This window comes from Mirounga leonina, unplaced genomic scaffold, assembly GCF_011800145.1.
Source record: "Mirounga leonina isolate KUSES-001 unplaced genomic scaffold, KU_Mleo_1.0 Mir_91, whole genome shotgun sequence".
Taxonomy (NCBI): Eukaryota; Metazoa; Chordata; class Mammalia; order Carnivora; family Phocidae; genus Mirounga; species Mirounga leonina.
The window spans coordinates 12,148,736-12,170,585 of NW_023270839.1; the positions used below are offsets into that span (position 1 = coordinate 12,148,736).

At 45.0% G+C, this 21,850-nt stretch overlaps 1 protein-coding gene across 2 annotated transcripts in view; it reads right to left on the reverse strand.

The window, feature by feature from the left end:
• Positions 1 to 4,982: 4,982 nt before the first annotated feature.
• SCG5 (secretogranin V) overlaps positions 4,983 to 21,850 on the reverse strand; it is a 54,379-nt gene continuing 37,511 nt past the window's right edge. The window contains exons 2-5 of one of the 2 annotated variants that reach the window (XM_034994036.1): positions 20,699 to 20,848; positions 16,526 to 16,635; positions 9,353 to 9,406; positions 4,983 to 5,195 (exon numbers count right to left, since the gene is read on the reverse strand). In XM_034994036.1, coding sequence (XP_034849927.1) covers positions 5,100 to 5,195; positions 9,353 to 9,406; positions 16,526 to 16,635; positions 20,699 to 20,848 — 410 coding nt within the window. In that variant the 3' untranslated portion in view covers positions 4,983 to 5,099. Of the gene's footprint in view, positions 5,196 to 9,352; positions 9,407 to 16,525; positions 16,639 to 20,698; positions 20,849 to 21,850 lie in introns of both variants that reach the window. The other variant, XM_034994035.1, reaches the window with a different exon arrangement.

The window sequence follows — 21,850 nt, forward strand, 5'->3', positions numbered from 1 at the left end:
TATCACCTCACACCAGTCAGAATGGCTAAAATTAACAAGTCAGGAAACGACAGATGTTGGCGGGGATGCGGAGAAAGGGGAACTCTCCTACATTGTTGGTGGGAATGCAAGCTGGTACAGCCACTCTGGAAAACAGTATGGAGGTTCCTCAAAAAGTTGAAAATAGAGCTACCATAAGACCCAGCAATTGCACTACTGGGTATTTACCCCAAAGATACAAATATAGGGATCCAAAGGGGTACATGCACCCCAATGTTTATAGCAGCAATGTCCACAATAGCCAAACTATGGAAAGAGCCAAGATGTCCATTGACAGATGAATGGATAAAGAAGATGTGGTATATATATACAATGGAATATTATGCAGCCATCGAAAGGAATGAAATCTTGCCATTTGCAACAACATGGATAGAACTGGAGGGTATTATGCTGAGCGAAATAAGTCAATCAGAGAAAGACATGTATCATATGACCTCACTGATATGAGGAATTCTTAATCTCAGGAAACAAACTGAGGGTTGCTGGAGCGTTGGGGGGGTGAGAGGGATGGGGTGCTTGGGTGATAGACATTGGGGAGGGTATGTGCTATGGTGAGCGCTGTGAATTGTGTAAGACTGCTGAATCACAGACCTGTACCTCTGAAACAAATAATACATTATATGTATAAAAAAAAAGAAGAAGATAGCAGGAGGGGAAGAACGAAGTGGGGGAAATTGGAGGGGTAGACGAACCATGAGAGACGATGGACTCTGAAAAACAAAATGAGGGTTCTAGAGGGGAGGGAGGTGGGGGGATTGGTTAGCCTGGTGATGGGTATTAAGGAGGGCACGTTCTGCATGGAGCACTGGGTGTTATACGCAAACAATGAATCATGGAACACTACATCAAAAACTAATGATGTAATGTAAGGTGATTAACATAACATTAAAAAAGAGTATTTTGTTGACATTGCTTCTTATTAGTCATAGCAGGAAGCAGATAATATCCATCTTTTTTTGATCTGATTTACCAGTGGGTTCAGATGCTGCTGGCCTGATCTATCCATTAAGAATTGACTCCTTGGTTTTTCATCCACTGTTGTAGAAGCCATTGATAATGATTGACCATGATGATCTCTTTTTGAAATCTACATGAGAGAATTATTCCATCCTCTTCTTTCTTTCTCAAGGGCCCCTCATGACAAACTTTTATATTCTTCAGTGACTGCCAACGTGGCTCACACCACCACTCTTGATAGTGATTTCTAACCTTTTGAGGGTCACAGATCCCTTTGAGAATCTAGAACTTTATAAGAAAAAGAAAAAAAACATACATGCATCAGCACTCGGAATTCCAGTTAGTGTCAGAATATCCTGGATCTCAGGTTAACCCTGCACTCTACAAGCTTGTGGTGCAGCTTTGACTTTGTACAGAACCTTGGTACCCTGACCTTCCCCTCTCCAACTTGAAGACTTTACCTCTCACATTGATGATTCTGTCTTTTGTTTCCTGACCTCATGGTTTTTCTATTTCTTCAAGACCATTGGTCTTTAACTCCACTCAATTCTAACTACTTTTTTGTAGTTGTCCCAACTGAGACATCATTTATTGTCACTTGAAAATTTTCCTTTGTCAAGAATCCAAACTCAGGGATGCCTGGGTGGCTCAGTCGTTGGGCATCTGCCTTCGGCTCAGGTCATGATCCCAGGGTCCTGGGATCGAGTCCCACATCAGGCTTCCTGCTCAGTGGGGAGCCTGTTTCTCCCTCTGCCTCTCCCCCTGCTGGTGCTCTCTGACAAATAAATAAAATCTTTTTTTTTTTTTTTTTAAGATTTTATTCATTTCTTTGACAGAGAGAGACACACAGAGAGAGGGAACACAAGCAGGGGGAGTGGGAGAGGGAGAGAGAGAAGCAGGCCCCCCACTGAGCAGGGAGCCCGATGCGGGGCTCGATCCCAGGACACTGGGATCATGAACTGAGCCGAAGGCAGATGCTCAACGACTGAGCTACCCAGGCACCCCATAAATAAAATCTTTAAAAAATAAAAAAAAAAAGAATCCAAACTCAGCTTCCCCCTGCCCCCAACTGCCAACTCCTTGACTTTATTTTGGCCCACCTCATTTCCTACATTCTTTTGACTTCTCAAATCACTGGTCTCAGCCGGAATCATAACAAAGTCTCAAATCTATAGCGGGGCATCTCAGTGTTGCTTTCTCTGGGGATTTAGGATCTTTGACTTGTTCATGTTCTACCACGGGGCTCACTCTCTTGTCTGCCTTCTGCTTTTCTTCCAAAGGTGCTCAGAGTGGCAATGCTGACAACGTCCTTATAAATTCAGACTAAGTTAAGCTGGTCTCTCGGTGCAGTTCACCCACTTCCACTCATCTTTTCCTACTCCCCTATTTCTGTGCTACTCAGATGTTCATGGACCAGTAGCATCAGCATCACCTAGAAACTTAAAATAAATGCAAAATCTAAGGCCTATCCTGGATCTACTGCATCAGAGTGTGCATTTTTAACAATCTCCCCAGTGAATCATATTCACATGAACGATCAAGAAGTACCATCCTATCTGTTCTCCACCTTGGTCGTTCTAAATTTTTCTCACAGTACTTGATTCTTGATTCCCCCAATGGATGACTCTATCAGGCAAGGTCCAATCAGGAAAACAGAAAACACTCGAGGGGCGCCTGGGTGGCTCAGTCGTTAAGTGTCTGCCTTTGGCTCAGGTCATGATCCCAGGGTCCTGGGATCGAGCCCCACATTGGTCTCCCCGCTCAGTGGGAAGCCTGCTTCTTCCTCTCCCACTCCCCTTGCTTGTGTTCCCTCTCTCGCTGTGTTTCTGTCAAATAAATAAATAAAATCTTAAAAAAAAAAAAGAAAAACCGAAAACACTAAATATTTCAAACAGAAGGAATTTAATACAGAAAACTGGTTACACAGGTGATGGAAGAACCAGGAAGCCATACAGGGGTGGGTGAAATAACCCGGGGATTAACAATATGGCAGAAGCCATGGCCTCCTTATGCTGCAGGGACCAGGGGAAGAGGCAACATGACCGGAGCCCGGACACCATGCTCACCTAGCAGGAGATGGGTCCTTAGGGAAGATGCAGCTACTGGGAGAGAAAGCACAATACCTTGCTTCCTTCCATTCTTTCACCCTCTACTCTCCTCTCAGTGACCTCACATTAAACATGGGCAGAGCTCCGCTGACAAGAGAGCCTTGGAAACCTAGCCTGCCTTTCAGAGAACAGGGCACAGAATGCATCTGAGGGCAAACGGGCTAAACACAGGCCCAGTGACCTTACTTCCTCCCTGCTTCACCTACACTTCCTTCTTCATGACCTCAAAACATCTGCTTTTAGCCATTTTTCCTTCCTTCTGTCCAATCTCAGAAAAAGAGATATCCTTTGGTTTTTTTATGAGAGTTAAAACTGGTATGAAAAGTAACTAAAAGCCAACAAAACGCAAGATTCATGGGGTAAGCCCATCCAGCTCTGCAGGGCTCTAGGACACGCGGGAATGATGTTTGGGAATCAGGTGGCCAGGGTGCTTCGGAAATCCTGCTGTGAAATGTGGGGAAACTGCCTGCAGGAGCTCTCTAGAAAAACTGTCTCCTGCTACGGAAAAGGTGCCAATGCCTTTCTTGATTTCTATAATTGATCATAACAGACTCACACGTTAACTGAAGACGGTCAGGCTGTTTCTATTCCATAAATCGCTGACATTTAGACTTCATGTGCGCTCATTAAAATTAAAACCAAGAACAATCCATCTTCCTCCCTCGGTGCCTTCTCACTGCGGTCTCCCTCTCATAGACCAGGAAGTTGAGGCCAGTGATATCAAAGCCTGCAACTCATGTAACCTCTTTACAGTGAAGAGTGCTGGAGCACATGGGAATGATCTCACCAGTGCGCTGAATCCTGCCAGCCTTCTTCTGAATTGGCTTTCTGACTTGGGAGGACTCCGCTGAGTGAAAACTGCACACCTTTTCAGAAACAGCCTGGGGAGGGGCGCCTGGGCATCTCAGTAGTTAAGCGTCTGCCTTTGGCTCAGGTCACGATCCAAGGGTCCTGGAATCGAGTCCCGCATCGGGCTCCCTGCTCAGCGGGGAGCCTGCTTCTCCTTCTGCTTGTGCTCTTTCTCTCTCTCTCAAATAAATAAATAATCTTTAAAAAAAAACAAAACAAAAAACAGGCTGGGAGCGCGCGCCTGCACCTGCCGCTCCACCCTTTAAAAGCAGAGGGGAGGTGACTGACCTACTCTCTGCTCACCGAGAGCTGCTTTGTGACCTGGATTGTAGGCTCCGCTGCCTGGGGACCTTGGTGGTGTCAGCCTGAGTCCCCGATGCGCCCACAGAGCACAGCCCTATGCCTGGCACGGGGCAGAAACCCGGTATTTGCTGAATAAACACAATAACTCAAAGTCAAAGACTTCGGTCACCAGGTACTGACAGTACCAGTTCCAGCTTTTCATGGAAGCCAGGGGTCTCGGTCCCGCCGTTTGTAAAATGGAGATACGGTGCCAGGCCCCGTTTACTTCACTGTATTAGTGTTAAGATCGGGTAAGATCATATTTGTGAGTTTGTTCTAGTAAGCAAATAAATTGTTTTTATAATGATCTAAATAAAAAAAGCTTCACACACCAGTGCTTGCATACACATTTATTAAGATGTAGCCAAGTGAAATGTGTCCGTTCCTCCTCTTGAGTACAGTCTTCTTTACTGATGTGTAACAACGCCCAAGGGCCGGGTGAACTACATAATCAAAATCAAATGCCAGCTTTTCACAGACTTTGCCAAAAGAGTGCAGCCCGAAACACCATTTTAAACTGCAAGAAATCTGAGGACATTTCATTCATAGTCTTGCTTTTTGCTGTTGTTGATACATACACTTTAATTTTAATGTTCATCGCAGATCCATATTTAAAAAGAAAAAAGTAGTAGAGAGCAGAGCTGTCAGTGTGAAGGACAATGCAGTATTAAAATACAGCTGCTTTTCATCCGTACTCGTCTAAATTAGAAACATGCTGCCATTCACAGGGGCTCTAATCACACGTGCGCATAAGCAGTACTGAGGCCTAACGGGTAGTGTGGGTTCCTACCCGGCATCTTCACTTTATTCTGGGTCCTTATCCTCATCTGAAAAATGGGGGACCGACTTCTTGGCGACCACATTGTCCAGTCTCTGTCCTTGTAGATACGGATTGACACTCTGAAAAAAATATGGTTTGGTATTATACCTGAACATCAGATACAGACATCTCGCAAAAGACGTGAGTGAGAATTGCTTCTGGCCCTACTGGGTTTAAAAACAAGGGGTGCCTGGGTGGCTCAGTCGTTAAGCGTCGGCCTTCGGCTCAGGTCATGATCCCAGGTCCTGGGATAGAGCCCCACATCGGGCTCCCTGCTCCGCGGGAAGCCTGCTTCTCCCTCTCCCACTCCCCCTGCTTGTGTTCCCTCTCTCACTGTGTCTCTCTCTGTCAAATAAATAAAATCTTTAAAAAATAATAAAAAATAAAAAAATAAAAATAAAAACAAGGTAACAGTGGTACGTACCACCTACCAAATGATTACTCCAGTGCATCTTCAATACCTGGGCGTCTGACTGACAGATGTGTCTAATTGTGTCTTTCACGCAACCAAAGAGTTCTTTATCAGATGCACTATGTCTCCCGCCTGCTTTTTGGTACAAAGATTTAGAGTGAGCCAGCTAGTAAGTTCTCACTACTAACTTAGGTACCAAGCCCCATACGAAATAACATTATTATTCTATGGCTTTATTTAGTGGGAGAGAGCATAGGAAATGCATCACATTATAAGAATGTTCTAAAGAAGACGACAGAGCAGGACCAAGCGGGAATCAGCACCTGCAGACTGGTCATAGGACATCCTGTTGCTGTACTGCTTCCATGCCAGGGTTCTACCTCAAGAGGATCCATCAGCGGCCCTAGAATTCTTCCCTCACTCAAGTTCAAAAGCTAAAGAAAAGAACTAAGCTACACACAAGGTGCCTTTTTTTTAAAAAAAACATTTTATTCATTTGACAGAGAGATAGAGAGAGAGCACAAGTAGGCAGAGCGGCAGGCAGAGGGAGAGGGAGAAGCAGACTCCCCGCGGAGCAGGAAGCCCGACGTGGGGCTCGATCCCAGGACCCTGGGACCACGACCCTAGCCGAAGGCAGACGCCTAACCGACTGAGCCACCCAGGCGCCCCGGTGCCTTTATTTTTGACTCAAGACTTCGTAGTCTGAAATCTTTCATCTGTTGCTCCTCTGAATGAGTCAAGGCTTTTCCAGTCCTTCTCTAATACATATCTATTTTTTGAGGTTTGGATTTGAACTAGTAATTGGAGCTTTACAACACAGTATTTAGCAAGCAGAAAAAATTTCAAAAGTTTTGGAAGCTATTTGTTTATTGAAGTCACCTTCCGGTAACTGAACAAAAATAAAAGGAAGAAGCTATAGTTACAAATGATCAGCAATCCCAAGTCCCCGTGAATGAAGGGTGGCAGTTCACAGGTGGGTCTCTCTCGCCAAGGGGACACTGTCTGCCTTGGCTCTTTTGAAGGGTGAGCAGGTCATTCTCCAAAAGAAATGGACCCTAACTTTAGTGTTTGTAAATGTCCTTCCACATTCTCACAGCTGAAAGCATGAATCATGAAAGGCCCTACTCATCCAGCAAAAATGCATTACAAACAAGCTGAGAATTACAAAGTGTGCGATGCCTTCATATCTGAAAAGGGACATGTCACAAAAACACAGCACTTTCCTGGGAAGGCATCCTTAAAATACTTAGAATAACGAAAATACTTTTTATATCAGAGATTGTCCACTAGAATGGGCTGGCTTACTCCAGAAAGTCATGTTAGAATCTCTGGGTAAGTGAAGCAAGTGTAGACTGAAAAAGTGTACTCAATACCATAAATACCTTCATTGTTTTTTAGTAATAATATTTATTCTGAAAATTCTAAGACATTAAAAAGGGTATGAGATTTTCATACTTACCAAGTATGGGAATAAAAGGTTGATAAACCCTTTAAATAAGATAAATAGTAGATTTCAAATATTGACAAGATACATCTTAACAGTTATAGTTTGCAAAGGTGATCATTTAAAGGGAAATTGACCTTTTACTCATGAAGCAACTCAGAATTCAATTGGATTTGATCGAATACAGAAAGTTACATCCTCCAGGGAGGATCCGTCTTGGTAAAGGGACTTTCACAGGAGCAAGTCCTTCTGCCCAGACCCAGAAAATGACAAATATTGGAGGGCAGGGGAAGTAAATTAATGAGGAAGCAGAGGGAACAATCACTTGAATTTTTTTTGATAAATGTTCATTAGTATTGAATCCTATACATAAGAGGAATAATAGTATGATACTTGGTTTTAATTATCCTCTGAAAAACTCAAGGCACTTATATATTTCTCTTCTCTCCTGCGTGAGAGAGACTGGCTAGGTTACAGAGAGAACATTTTTTCCATTTCATAACTGGAAGAAACATTGGGATCAGATTCCTGCTTTTGATGTCCTTTGGAAATCCACAGCAGGTACTGAGCTTCGCTGGAGACAGCCTTGGTGATTGGGGCACTTGAGGAGGTGAGTAAAGTCTTCAATTAAGTGGAAACTTCACCTGAGGCTTTCAATTAAGTGGAAGCCTCACCTGAAGCAAGTTCTGTTTCCTCAGCAGTCCTGAGAAGGCCAGGATTTATGGCATGACCATGAGTTTTTGTAGCTGTCTGAGAAGAGGAAGAACTTGATACCACTGGGTCAAAATGACCCTTATTTTCATAAATTCTAAGCCTTTCCTATGTGGAGGAAGTTGAGGCCAAAGTACAATCCTTTATAACATGTGTCCTAGCCAGAATTCTGAGTTTTGGTAATCACGGGTCTCATGTAAAAATGACCTGAATCCTGACCCACGGTCATTAACCAAGTCAGGGCAGAAGGAATGGTGAGCCAGGAAATAGAGACAATTAAAGCTTCATGCTAAGTTATTCATCTGGGGTCGGTCATTGGTCTTATTTGGAAATGTTCTTGTTGTGCCACGGGGAGATATTCAAGCCGTCTTACTGGTAAATTATGTGTATTGTGAGCTCCTGAAATAGAATTTCTTGATGTTTTCTCAAGACCACATTACACCCTTCAGACCCTTTCTGCCACCATTTGCCATCGGAAACTGTAATCGCCCCCCTAAAAAAGCCCTAATGACCCTGTGAACTCTCCGGAAGAAGATCTGTTTCCAGACAACTTTGCTTCTCAATAGAAAACTGGCCACGCATCATTTGTATCTTGTTAGGCAGCACAGGGGCTTGGAACTTTCGGTCGCGGGGGCCCGTCAATTAATGCTGCATCCAGAAAATCGACACCTCCTCGAGCACCCTGACCGGATTCGGCAGAACCATGCAGGCCGGCCGCAACTACCACTGTCCAGATTCCCAGATGTTGCCAGGATCCAGGCACTTGCCGTTCTAAATAAACAGTCAGTGGCCTTGGGTATACGGTTTGGTTTGTATATCTAACTAACGTGGTTACTCTCTGGCAGCACTACGCTGCGGAAGAACAGGACTTGAACTTTCTCCTTCACCTGATCAGAAAAAGAAGGCAGGGGGCCAGGCACTTCTGTCCACGAGGGCACCCATGGATTATCAGAACAGACACTGATCACTGATTCAGCCTCGGGGCCATAAAATGCCCTGGAAACTCAGAGCAAACTTGACATTCAGCTTTACAAGAGGCAACACCACAGCGGCTCCATGCACGACACCCAGACCAACGTGCCACCCCGGGCCGCCCTGAGATGGTAAATACCTAAGCCTGCCAGCAAATTCACCCGCCAGCAGACAAATACAACAGATCTAGTGGATTGTACATCAGGTTGGCTAAGCGAAGAAAAAGGTATGTAGGAGGAATGAGGTTTGGTCATCTCATCTTTTACCCCTACATTCCTTCAAAATTACTGCCTGGAGCTTGCAGTTCAGCAAGCACTTCCTTGTTCCTGTCTTGTGTTTTTATATAATTGGTGCAAATGTGTGAGCAGTTGCCCCCAGTGGCCTAGAGCCCCTCTGAGGAAAGACACCCTCATGTGCTCCCTGAATTCCCACACCCAGAGCAGGGATGCAATCCACATTTCGCGAATGCGGTGGAGGTGGCTGGATCACCACCAAGAGGGGCTCCGCTAAGAACCATGCGCTAAATCGTGGGCAAACCATCTCAGGAACCGACGGCACGGCCCTTGTTCCCTGGGACCCCAGTCGTGCCCTCCCAGGATGGCACATGAGAGGCTTCGGCTATTTTCCGACAACGGAGGGTGAGTTACACTCAGAAAGCTCCAGGCGTCCCACCAACAGCCCAGTCCACCACACGTTACCCTCCGCCTTCGTGTCTGTCCTCCCTTCATCTTCTCATAAAGGAGTTTCTTGTTCTAGAATGGGGAGAAAAAGAAAACACAAATGCACAAGTATGGATCAAATTTGGTGAGCGTCTATTTTAGAAGCAATACTTGGTGTGTCCCCCTGGATATTTGCATACGCATATTTTGGAAACAAAGCTGGATGAAAGGAATGTTGTGTCAGAAAGATAGACCACAAAAGAAAAGCTGGTGGTTGTGTAGCTTTTAATAAAGTTCTCTGCAATGCCCCAAGGCACCCCAGTGTCACCAACAATCATATAAACAGGAAAATACGACATTCTAAAACACACGGGGCACTGGAAACTCGGCTCCTCACTTTGAACAGCCTTTGTTTAAAACAAAGTTTTATCTCGTTTTACTTTTGTACCCAACTCCCTTTTTATGAGCTTTACACATAAACTGTTCTCTAGAGGAGTGTCTGACTATTAATAACAATCCTCTATGTCAATAAACGAGACCTTCTGACTTCTGCGACCTTTCCTCCTGTGGTTTCGGTCAGTGTGTGCCCCCAGTCAAGACAATCGGAAAATCATTTGGTCTATAACATTTTTAATAGAGTGAACCTTTTAAAAACTGCCAAAAAACATCTTGGCAGAAGGAAAGCTATGTTGGGGGAAAAAAAAAAACCGGGCTCTGTTACCACAGTTTGTATAAGTGTTTCCACATATTGCTGTATTTCAAACACATAGTGGACTTAAATGAGCTCTAGAATATCGGACACATGCTCCGCAGATTTCTCTTCTACTGAGATTATAGACGACAGAACACTTAATCTGAAGGCAGAACGGGAGAAGGGGCATTGGGGGGACATATTTGTGTTGGCTTTTTATTCTTTTTTTTCATCAGAAGGGAAATAATGTATAAAAGAGATGATTCATCTTACTCTAAATAAAATATACTGACACTGTTTTTTGTTTTTGTTTTTGTTTTTTAAAGAGATGACAGTTCTGTTAAGGAGCAAGTTTATACAACGCTTTTATCCTCTGAACTGTTTGGATATAGAGACTTTTTTTTTTTTAATGGTAGATTTGGAAACGAAAATGACAAATGCCAAGAAGGAGCTTCATAATTTTCATGTTCATTAAAATCGACCCCACCCGCTATTTACCATGCGTTATCTCTTGCCCAAACCTCAACTATGCAGGGAGACCGGCGCCGGGGAGTGAAGGGGCCTCCGCAGCCGCAAAGGCCGGTACTGGCCGCAGCCTCGGCCCCCCGCTCACTTGGGGAACTGGTCCATCTAATATTGGGAGGGAGGAAAGGCAGACGTGCAGACCACACCCTCGAAGAATGAGCACATCGCCGTGAGGCTCATTCTTGTCGTCTGTAGTTGCCTCTCCGTGGATGCAACAACCCTTGCTGCGCAGAGAACGTCTGGGAGCTTGTGCCGACGCTGGGGCAGGGGGTTGGGAGATGGGGGCCAGGACAGAGGCTCTTCACGTGCATCGTCAGGGTCCGCCGCCTGAATGGGTGGGAGGGCACGGGGCCTGGAGCCTGAAGCATGGGTGGGGCAGCCCCTCCGCCGCGGCAGAGCTCCACTGCGCCACCAGCAGGGTGAAGGCGGCATCGTTGTCCTTCATCTCCTTTAGAAGGTTGTGGGGCAGAGGATACCAATGAACAGCCTTCATTCAAAAAGAAGTGCAAAAAGTCTAGCAAGTCTTCCTCTCAGAGATGGTGCCTGGGTTTGCCTAAGACCCAGGTTTAGGATTAGCCGGATGATGCTTTCCCACACCTGCATGAAAGGGGCTGGGGCACTCCTGACTAGCTCTGCTCTTGAATGGATTTAAAGGCAAGGATTGTTAGGTACAGGGTAAGAGAAGTATACGAAAGGAACCAGAAGAAAGCAGCCCCCCTCCCCTGACACCCATTCCTTGTAGATGGGGTGGGGATGGGGGAGTGGTGAGCCTGTTTTCCATGTGAGTAGCAGGTTCAAGTTCACAAAAAGGGCTTTCCACTGTGCCATCAAGATTTTGGACAACTGCCCAGATCTTGGTTTCAAATTCCATTCCTAAACGGAACCAGGGAGACTTCTCGGAGAATGTCTGATTCCAGGGCCAGGGCAGGGAAAGTACGAGGATCAATGAAGCTGGAATATCTAATTGTGCCATAAGGGAGGAACGTGCTCAGAAAGTGGTGAGTCATGTCAAAAGGACAGAGAAGCCGGCTTGGAGACTCCCACTGGCTAAATCTAGGACAGTTTAAACACCAAAATAAGTAATAATAAGAATCTACAAACCATCAAATAAACCAGTTTTTAAATACATAAATGAATAAATGGGGGAAGAGGGGAGACCCTTGCTTAGAGTAGAATGCCAGCCAGTAAATGTAGAATGAGTAAGAGAGATGAAAATCACCATTTGACAACTACCATAGTTATCGATTCTGGCGAGTATCATCAAAGGAGACTAAAATTGTTGGCTCAAGTTCAATGGGGACAGAACATGTATACAGTCTGAAAGTATCTCCCCACAGATTATTAATTTCAAAGGGAAAAAAAACAGTAATTTTATACTTGAGAAACCTGGCCGACATCACTTAGACCAGGTCACTACCAAATCTGGGACAAAGTGGCATCACATGTGTCCTGATGTCAATAGTAAGAGGAACATCTCAGAAAGGCATAACTCAAGGCTAATCACACGGAAACATGAGGCAAACCCCAAGTGACTCTTTAGCGGGGTCGAGGTCCTGAAAGACAAAGAAAGGCAGAGAGGGTCCTTGTTGCCCCATTTCTTTCTTGGCTCAGGCTCTGGCTGTGATCAGCTGCTTCCGGGGAAGAAAGAGACCCTACTCACCCCAAACGGGCTGATGAAAAGATATGAAAAGCACTTGGAAAAGAGAAACATTTGCTTTTCGAGAGAACTTTTTCCTGAGTAGCAGTGAGCAATTACTGTGTGAAGGAGGGGGCGACCGATACCCACGGTGGCCAGCCTGTGGCCATAGCCACTCCACGCTGGGGACACACACACTGTCCAAAAGGCAGCCAGTCCTAGACAGGACTCGATGAGCCCCCTGTACAGGACGCATTATGAGCCATGAGCCACGAAACAATAAGGAATCTGTTTTTAAAGAACTCCTGGAGTCAGATGGTCCAGTTCAAATCCCAGCTCTGCTGATCATCAGCTCTGTGGTGTTGGGCAGGCTACCCAACACCCCCTAAGCCTGGATTTTCTCATCTGTAAAATGGGAGTGATCGGGATGGGCAGATCAAATGAGATAATTCACATACAGTTTTTAGCACAATATCTGGCACACAGTAGGTGCTCAATAAATATTACTATTTACTACCATATAATAAAATACAACGACTCTTCATCTTCATTCCCGTCATCTAACAGAAGGCCTGAGGGCATGTGATGTGCATTTAACAAATGTGTCTTGATGCATTAACAAAGAGAAAGTAATGCAGGAAACAAGACAGACGCTGATATTTATAATATATGAATCACTGCTAAAGACCTAGCTGAGCTCCAGCTAATGTCAAAAACAGACAAATGTTATTAGCATATAAGGAATCACGGTGTTGTGTGCCATTCTCTTGTGCAAGACCATTACTTTGTTAACTTACAATCCGGCTGAGCTTAGGACAGGCTTGAGACCATCGTTCTCTATAAACAGGGAGGAAGGCCTCTCAACCCCAGCATAGAAAAGCAAGACATACAGCAGTTCCCCCTTATCCGAGATTCTGCTTTCCACGGTTTTAAGTTACCGGTGGTCAACCACGGTCTGGAAGCAGATGATCCTTCTTCTGACATATGGTCACTTACTGTTACATCAAATGCCTACGTTATTCACCCCACTTCGTCTCATCACAAGAAGGGTAGTGTAAGTGCAATAACGATATTTTGAGAGAGAGAGACCACATTCATATAACTTTTATTCCAGTGTCTTGTGATAATTGCTCTATTTTATTATTAATTACTGCTGTTAATTTCCTACTGTGCCTAATTTATAAATTCACCTTTATCATGTATGTATAGGAAAAAACAGTATACATAGGGTTTGGTACTATGCAGTTTCAGGAATCACGGGGGGTTTTGGAACAAATCCCCCTCGGATAAGGAAGACTGCTGTACTCAATTCACACTTCCAAGTGAAGATCAAGGAAATCGGGGCACCTAGTCAGTTAAGCGTCTGCCTTCAGCTCAGGTCATGATCCCAGGGTCCTGGGATCGAGTCCTGCATCGGGCTCCTTGCTCAGCTGGGAGCCTGCTTCTCCCTCTCTCTCTGCTGCTCCCCCTGCTTGTGCTCTCTCGCTCTCTCTCTCTCTGACAAATAAATAAATTCTTAAAAAAAAAAAAATCAAGAAAATCATGTTTCACTGCCAGGCGGTAATGGGAAAATAAACGAGAGAAACTTAAGTTTAAATAAACACATAATTACAAATGATAAAAGGTGTGTACACATTGTTCCTGGTCACTGATCTGTAATAGTAATCTGTCCAGGTTTTCAAGAAAAGGCAAGGAAAGTTCCCAAGAGAGAAGTTTCCATCTTTCTTGCTTCCTCAAAAGGGCTCTCTGCCCTCAGTCTCTCTCCTGCTTCCTTTTGCTCTTTTCCAGCCTACCAGTTCTTCAGGGTGCCTTCAACTTCCTCGAGGACCATCGTACTCGGTGCAAGGCCTCCATCTTGGGTATTCTTCTGCCCTTCTCTTCCCTCTTTGCCGTGGTGCTCACGGGATAGCTAGAGTATGAAACTGGACAGCGCTACGTTGGGTTCATTGTGTTTTCATGCATTTCACCTCAACCACGAAGTGGTAAGCTCATGGAAGACCAGTCCCATGTTTGGAAGACAATTGTAAATCGAGCACCTAGCACAGCGCCTGGAACAAAGCAGGCTCCGTATCTTCCACTTGTTCTTTGCTGAACCTGGCCTTTGCTTTTCTTTGGCAACACTTTGCCCCTCTGTTGTGGAGTCCTTCCCAGGGCTCCTCTGTAACCTCCTACTCTTTCCCACCTTCTCCGCTCCCCTTTTTCCCTCCTACCTCCCTCTCTTCTTCACTCTATCCTTTAAAAACTCCCCTCAGAGGAAAAGTTATGCCGTCCATTTCCCGTAAACTTGGCATAGCTCTTCTTTCCTCCTCATGCTATATTTACTCCATATACCAGTTCTAGTCAGCTCCCCAGCTGCCTTTGAAATGTCATAGGTTCTCATCACATTGGTGAGGTTCACTTGAATCCACTATATTCGTGGCCTTCATAACTGGAATTACTTCATATATTTTTTTCTTGCCCTTAGTCTGTTCCTTCTCTATTCCATCCGACCATATGCCACCAGAATAACCTCTTTTATAGGAGACTTTCATGAGTTCAGTCTCCTATTCCAGAACCTATAGATGTTTGCCTATGTAATTCAACATGTTTAAATTCTGCTAGAGGCTTCAGAACGGCTCCATAAACCAAGTCTCCCTAACAGAACCACTTATGAAAAAGAACAGAAATAGCATTAGTGCATTTTGGAGGAAGCAAAATTAAAGCTGCTGTGGTGTTTTAAGATGGGAAATGTGTCCACGTCAAGCGTAGAGGGAATCAATTCAATGCAATGTTAAAGCAAGGTAATGGAAAAATGAAAGTGGTGATCATGAGGAGAGGCATCTCTCTCTAAAACAGTCTAAAGAAAGGGAGGGATTTTAGTCCTAAGACTACGATGGCCCTAGTAATGACGGAAGCAACATCAGCTGCCAGCAATGAACCAACTGAGCAGGGACCGATAACTCTAGAAAGGCTTAGGCAGGAATATCTGCTCATTCACTCCTGCCACAGATGTACTGACCAGCAACTTACACATGAATTAACACTTCTTAGTACTTTCCCACTTTTCTCACGGGGCTTTTGCATTTGATTGCATAGGCCCGACCACCGGAGCATAGCTATATCCCCATTCAGTCGTGATCTTCTTTGACTCATTGTCCGAGCCTGCTGGGATCTTCTTGAGTCCCGACTCTTGTCATTCAGTGCTCTCCCTTCTAACTTCGCGTCATCTTTTGAGAAGCTGATAAGTACGTGTTCTATATTTTCTATTACAAACATTTCTAAAGATGTGGAGTGGGATAGCACCAAGACATGCAGGATACCACGTGCGGTCTCTCTCCCTGTGGACATGGACTCTTTCACAAGCTCCCTTTTGGTGAGGTTCTCTTGCCGAGGCTGCATCTCTCCACCTATTCCAAGAGGAGATCATGAAAGAGCTCATCAAGTACTTTGCTGAGATCCAAATGCACCATGGTCACTCCATTTCCCTCATCAAGCTGACAAGTAAATGAATAACACTGGCGAGTAGAAGAGTACAGTCAGACTGACAAACCTTGGTTTTAACAAACACATGCCAAATGGTGATGATTTCTCTTTCCAAGTGCCTACAATTTCTTTAATGGACAGTTAGAGATTCTTGCCTTATACTGACAGCAAGTTCACTGCTCCACATTTTGGAATTTTTCTTCTCTTTCCATAGAGCAGAATTACATATGTCTGTTTCTAAACTTCTTTTTTTTTTTTTTTTAAGATTTACGTATTTTAGAGAGAGAGAGAGAGAGAGAGAGAGAGAGCATGAGTGGGAGAGGCAGAGAATCTCAAGCAGACTCCACGCTGAGTGCAGAGCCTGATGCAGGGCTCAATCTTACCATCCTGAGATCACGACCTGAGCTGAAACCAAGAGTCGGATGCTCAACGGACTGAGCCACCCAGGCGCCCCTGTTTCTAAGTTTCTGACATCATTTTTCCTTGGTCCCACAGAGATCATCTCCCTCAGTCTAGAGAGAGAATTTGCAAATTTTTTCGGTGTCCTTTTTTACCAAAAAATAACAACAACAACAAAAAGCAGCCCATATACTTCCTGTATGACCTTTGTGAAACCGTGGTGACACAGGCTGTGGAGGAGACCAGAATCAAAGTCTCTGGAGACTTCAGTTGCTGAGACAGGCTTAGGTCACTGACTCCTGGGATGGGTTGGTATCTTGCATCCTAGACATGCATGTGTTTTGGTAATTACTTGAATTCCCTCTCAACCAGAGATTCCTGAAAAATCAGCTTCCAAGCAATTTTTCTTCTCTCACCCCACCCACATTGCTCATCCCTGCCGTCAGTACCTTTAGAGTATCAGAGTGTAAGATCTACTAGTCATTAAGATTGGACTTACCCACTTGCCTAAGCCTGGATAGTCATGTTCTGGATCAAAGAGGTGCTGGTGCAACTGGAATTCCCGACTGAACTCTGCTGTGTCGGGGGTGTTCTCTAGACATCCGTCATCTACTGCAAACAGCAAAAGGCTTTTGAGGAATGGCCCAGGCATCTATTGTTATTCTAAGAGTGAATTTATTCCAAAACAACCGGACATCCCAAGGTAAGCATCTGTCCACATCAGTCACTCTGGAGTCTGCTCGTCCCAAGCTCTCACTCCTCCTCCCACCTGTGGCAGAGACTGGCTGCCTACTCGCCAAGCCCACTTCCCTTGCCCCCTCGGCACACAGCTAATTTCCCAGCCTTGCCCTGCAATCAGCTGGAGTCATACAGCTGAGTTCGTGCCATGCAATGTGGGCACAAGTGATGTATTCCGTTTCCAGGCCTGGCCCATAGAAACCTCCGATATGATCCCCGCCCCCGCCTGCCCCCCACCCCATCGGCTGCTCGGCCTGCTACATGCTGCCAACCAGGGCAACTGGGACTGTCGCAGGTCAAGAGGAAAGACGGCACTTTGGGTGGCTGAACACCCTCACCCACCTCTGGCAGGACCTCAGGTGAGCGAGAAAGAACCTTCTATTGTGTCACCACTATCATTTTTATCTGTTATAAGAGCAAATCGTTCCTTAACTAGTATACTTCCATTCCACATGACTCATGGTGTTTTCTCTTGGGTGAGCTCCGTAGAAACAACTTCAGGTTCTTGGAGAAGGCCCCTTATATAAGAATGACAACATCACGAGACAGTATTGAGCTGTGTTATCGTGGTGATGGCGGCAGCTTGGAGTCAGACGAACCAGCGCTCAGGGTTCCCGTCCTAGCTCGTAAGTGACAGATGGTCTTAATTCCTTGGGAAGATTAACTCTGTCTCTCTAAACCCATCCATCCATCTACGAGAGGGGCAGAATCAAGGACTTACCTGACTGGGTAGCTGTGAGAAAGAGATGATCACACACAGAACACCTCGCACATAATAGGTTCACTCTGCTTTAGTTCCTTTCCCAGCATCTCTCTTTAAATGACAATTGATACTCTGACAGCTCTTTGAAATAAGCATGTCTTTTAGTCAAACCCAAGAATGGATATCCCACTTGGCTGCTGCTTTGACCTAAGCCCTATCATTACAGGACGTGAGGCTCTGAAATTAAGTCCCTTTTTTCTGTTTCTAATGTGCTTTTAGACAATAGCTTCAAAGGGTGGGCGGCAGAGGAGGGCGTGTGAATTTTGCATGGGGCTGGTGGGGGGAGGAAAGAGAGTCGTTTTGCAAAGGGATAATGAGGCATCAAAGTCAATGCTAAAAGGAGTCCACGAGAACCAGCCAGATAGTCCGGTCTCTAGAGCCTGCTCTGAAGCCTTCCAGCAGCCTGAAGCATCCAATGTCTTCACAGCAGGAAGCTCGTGTGGCGTCATTAGGTTTGACCAAACCCCTAACGTGGCTCCCCACTTTTCACGGAACTGCTTATCTAACTTCTTCATCTACAGCAATTACCACGTAAGAAAAGAGACAGCCAATCCAGAGCGTTCAGGCAGTCGGCATAGGGCAGCTTAACAACCTGTTCATAATTATTTCTCCAGGACTTCCGAGTGGGCCCAGACTGCGATGTAGAGATACAGCCCTGCTCTGGGAATGGCAGTATCTCAGGGCCTGAAAATGTGCCCTGGGATTCACATCCTATACCTGAGAATGCACTCCGCTGCTCTATCCAGGGTGGGGGGACCATGATTCAGAAGAGAGCATGGCAGGGGAGGGGGAAGCCAAGGTTTTATTCTTGGATTGCTCAACTGTGCGGTGTCATGATTCTCACTGAGGCATATCTCAAGCAATCTCTAAACAAATAATGTCTAAATTTTGCCAGTGATTTCCTTTCCAGAGTAAAAATAATGATAGAACATAGAGTGAGAAACATGTTTGCTTAGTGGCCGGATAGCAAAGAAAAATGGCAGACAATGTGTGATGAGAAAGAGTCTGAGAGTTGTCATTTGACCCAGCTGTATCAGCCCCCCTGGACTGCCCCGTCTCAGAACTCCTGTGTGCATAAAACTAGGGCTTGATTACACGGATCTGGACTCTTTCCTTTCCTAGGACAGCCTAGAACCGCATTTATGTTTTTGAAGGTACTGACTATGTCTTCATTTTACCGATGAAGAAACTGAGGTGCAGGGAAGTAGACTGACATACTATAGTTAGGACTAGACCTCAGATCTCTTGGCTCAAACTCTGTCCAATCTCCTACAACAGTGGTTCTCAAACTTCAGTATGTGCTAGAATCACATGGAAGGCAGGTTTCTGGGGCCTACCCCAGGAGTTTCTGACTCAGTGGGTCTAGGGGAGAGCCTGAAAATGTGCATTTCCCGCAGGTTTCCAGGTGATACTGATGCTGCTGGAAACCTGGGACCAACCTGGGACCACACTTTAAGAACTACTGTACCATATTATATCTAATCAGTTTAATCAAATCCCCATGGAGACTGTTGCTCTTCAAATTCTGGACTGGTCTTTCCTCCTACCCATCCAAAACCCTACAAGCACGTAAAATGTGGCTGCAGTGATTGGCTCTGCGCACTGATTCAGGTTTTCCAGCAGCCAGCCCAGTATTTCTCCATTGGCTAGGTTACATCCAGCTACTCTGGGTGCTCCAGAGGCTCTGTGCCCCATAGAAAACAGACACCTACCCTAAATCAAAGGAGGAGTATCTTTCAGGGAAAGAGTATCTTTCAGCCTGCATTGTGTTTAAGAAAATCTGAGGCGCTGGAGCGCCTGGGTGGCTCAGTCGTTAAGCGTCTGCCTTGGGCTCAGGTCATGATCCCAGGGTCCTGGGATCCAGCCCCACATCAGGCTCCCTGCTCAGAGGGAAGCCTGCTTCTCCCTCTCCCACTCCCCCTGCTTGTGTTCCTGCTCTCACTCTCTCTTTCCCTCTGTCAAATAAATAAATAAATAAATAAATAAATAAAATCTTTAAAAAAAAGAAAAGAAAAGAAAATCTGAGGGGCCAATACTGTCACAATTTTCAGAGCAAGACACTATGTCATGGTGGTTGAGCACACCATCCTGAATCAGGTAGACCTGGGTTTGAGTCTTGGCTCCGCTACTTGCTAAGTAGATAAGCTTGGACAAGCTATGCCCTAAGCTTCAGTTTCCATACATGCAAAGTAGGGGTAATAAATACCAACTATTGTTATTGTAGGCTTGGGGAAAAAGACTGTTCTGGTGCTAGGAGTTAACACAAGCCCAACGAGAGTGATGCGTTATTTACTAGCAGCAAAAACTAATTCTAATCAGGATGCCATTTAATGAATCTTTTACTTTGTGCAAGGTGTTGCACTGAGCGCTTAACGTGGATAATTTCATTTAATTCCCACAACAACTCCCATTTTGCCAATGAGGAAACTGAGGTGCAAATTGGTTAATTAGCTTGTGCAAGGTCACATATCTTGACCTTGGTTTTGAATTCAGGTAGTCTGAGTTTAGAGCCACTACTCTTAACTACCAAGGTTAGCTGCTCAAGGCCCACATAAGAGTAGTCCACTCACCATTCATTCTCTTTGGCATCAGGGAGTAGGAAAATGGATGGGAGATATGAGAAGCAAAGAAAAGTTGCAAGCTTCTCCCTTAACCAACTTCTTATCTTACTGGACCCATTGTCTCTCATGCCACCTCCTGACCCCAAGGAAGTATCTCAGGATTGATGCTGTTTGTGACATGGATAAAATGTCAATTGTCAAAGGAAGTAAGGAAAAACGGTGGACATGGATAATCCACAAACTAGTAAGTTCCAAAGACACTAAAAGTGGGCAGCAACTGTATCACAGAAATGGCAAAAAGAAGAAAATCTTTCTCCATTTTTATTAAAAGAGTAGCAAGTGCAGAAAAAAAGCATCAATTCCTAAAGAGGGAGAGAGACTGAAGGTAAAGCTTTGGCAAGGGAGTCTTACGTAGGTGTATCTGAGCGCCAGAACACACCAAGGGTTCTATAATAAATTTCCCTTTCCAATCTACCTACAAAACATGGTGGGGGGGGCGGTCATTAGGATAAAAATACTATTTCTCAGAATATTTGTAGCAGATGTTAGAATTTTTAATTTCCTCCCAAAGACTCTACCATCCATGAGAACCCAAGGGTATGCCCATTACCTGTTTTTCCAGCTGGACAGGGATTTGGAGGGTCCGGGTAGCCCTGATCTTCACTAAAGTCCTTAGGAATGTTGTCACCAGTCAACTCTGCCACAATGTTTGGGATGTTGCCAAAAGGACCCAAGTGCTGAAGACCTTCATGGGCTCCACCTGCCAGGGCATCAGAGTAGTTCACTTCAGTGCAATTAAATTCATTTCAACTAATATGTACTCAGGCAAAGCACTGTGATCTATACTGTGGAAAGAGAATAAGAAATCAAATAGTTCCCACCCTTTAGGGCTTAAAACTTTAGTTGTGGAAATAGACACATGCCCCCACATGTACCATTTCCATACAAGGCATTAGATATGAGACCTAATAGAAATGTTAATACAGCATCATGGGAGCACAGTGAAGGGAGAGTTTCATTTGGCTGATAGGATGGGGAGGGCTTCCAGGACGAGCTGGAACTTGAGTGGCACTTGGGGGCAGGGTAGAGGAAGAGATAGGGAGGCAACTGCTGCCAGGCATGGGAACAGGCTGAAAGACAACACATTTCCAGAAAAAGAAAGAAAAGGGGTGCCTGGATGGCTCAGTCGTCAAGCGTCTGCCTTCAGCTCAGGTCATGGTCCCAGGGTCCTGGGATCGAGCCCCGCATCAAGCCCCACATCGAGCACCGCATCGGGCTTCCTGCTCAGCGGAGAGCCTGCTTCTCCCTCTGCCCGTCCCCCTGCTTGTGCTCTCTCTCTCTCTCTCTCTGTGTCAGATAAATAAATAAAATCTTTAAAAAAAGAAAGAAAGAAAGAAAAAAGTCACTGTCCTCCGCCACTCTAGAACAACCACTTAAAACTTGGTATATTTTCTTCAATCCTTTCTCTTCTGCATAGCTCTTTATACTTAAGTGTTTATTCATGTTTATTTAATATTAAAGCACAAGCATTTGCCCATGTGGCTGTGTGGTCTCTCCTCACATAATTACAAATGGCTATGTTGTTTTTTCTATCCAGTGGCTGTACCACAACATATTAATCATTCCCCTATTGTGGGACATTTAGTGTTTCCCAATTTACTCTTAGGAATTTTTTCCATATTTTGGATTAATATTTCTCAGGATAGATTCCCAGAAGTCAAATTACTAGGTCAAAGGCCATAAATATTTTTATGGGTCTTTA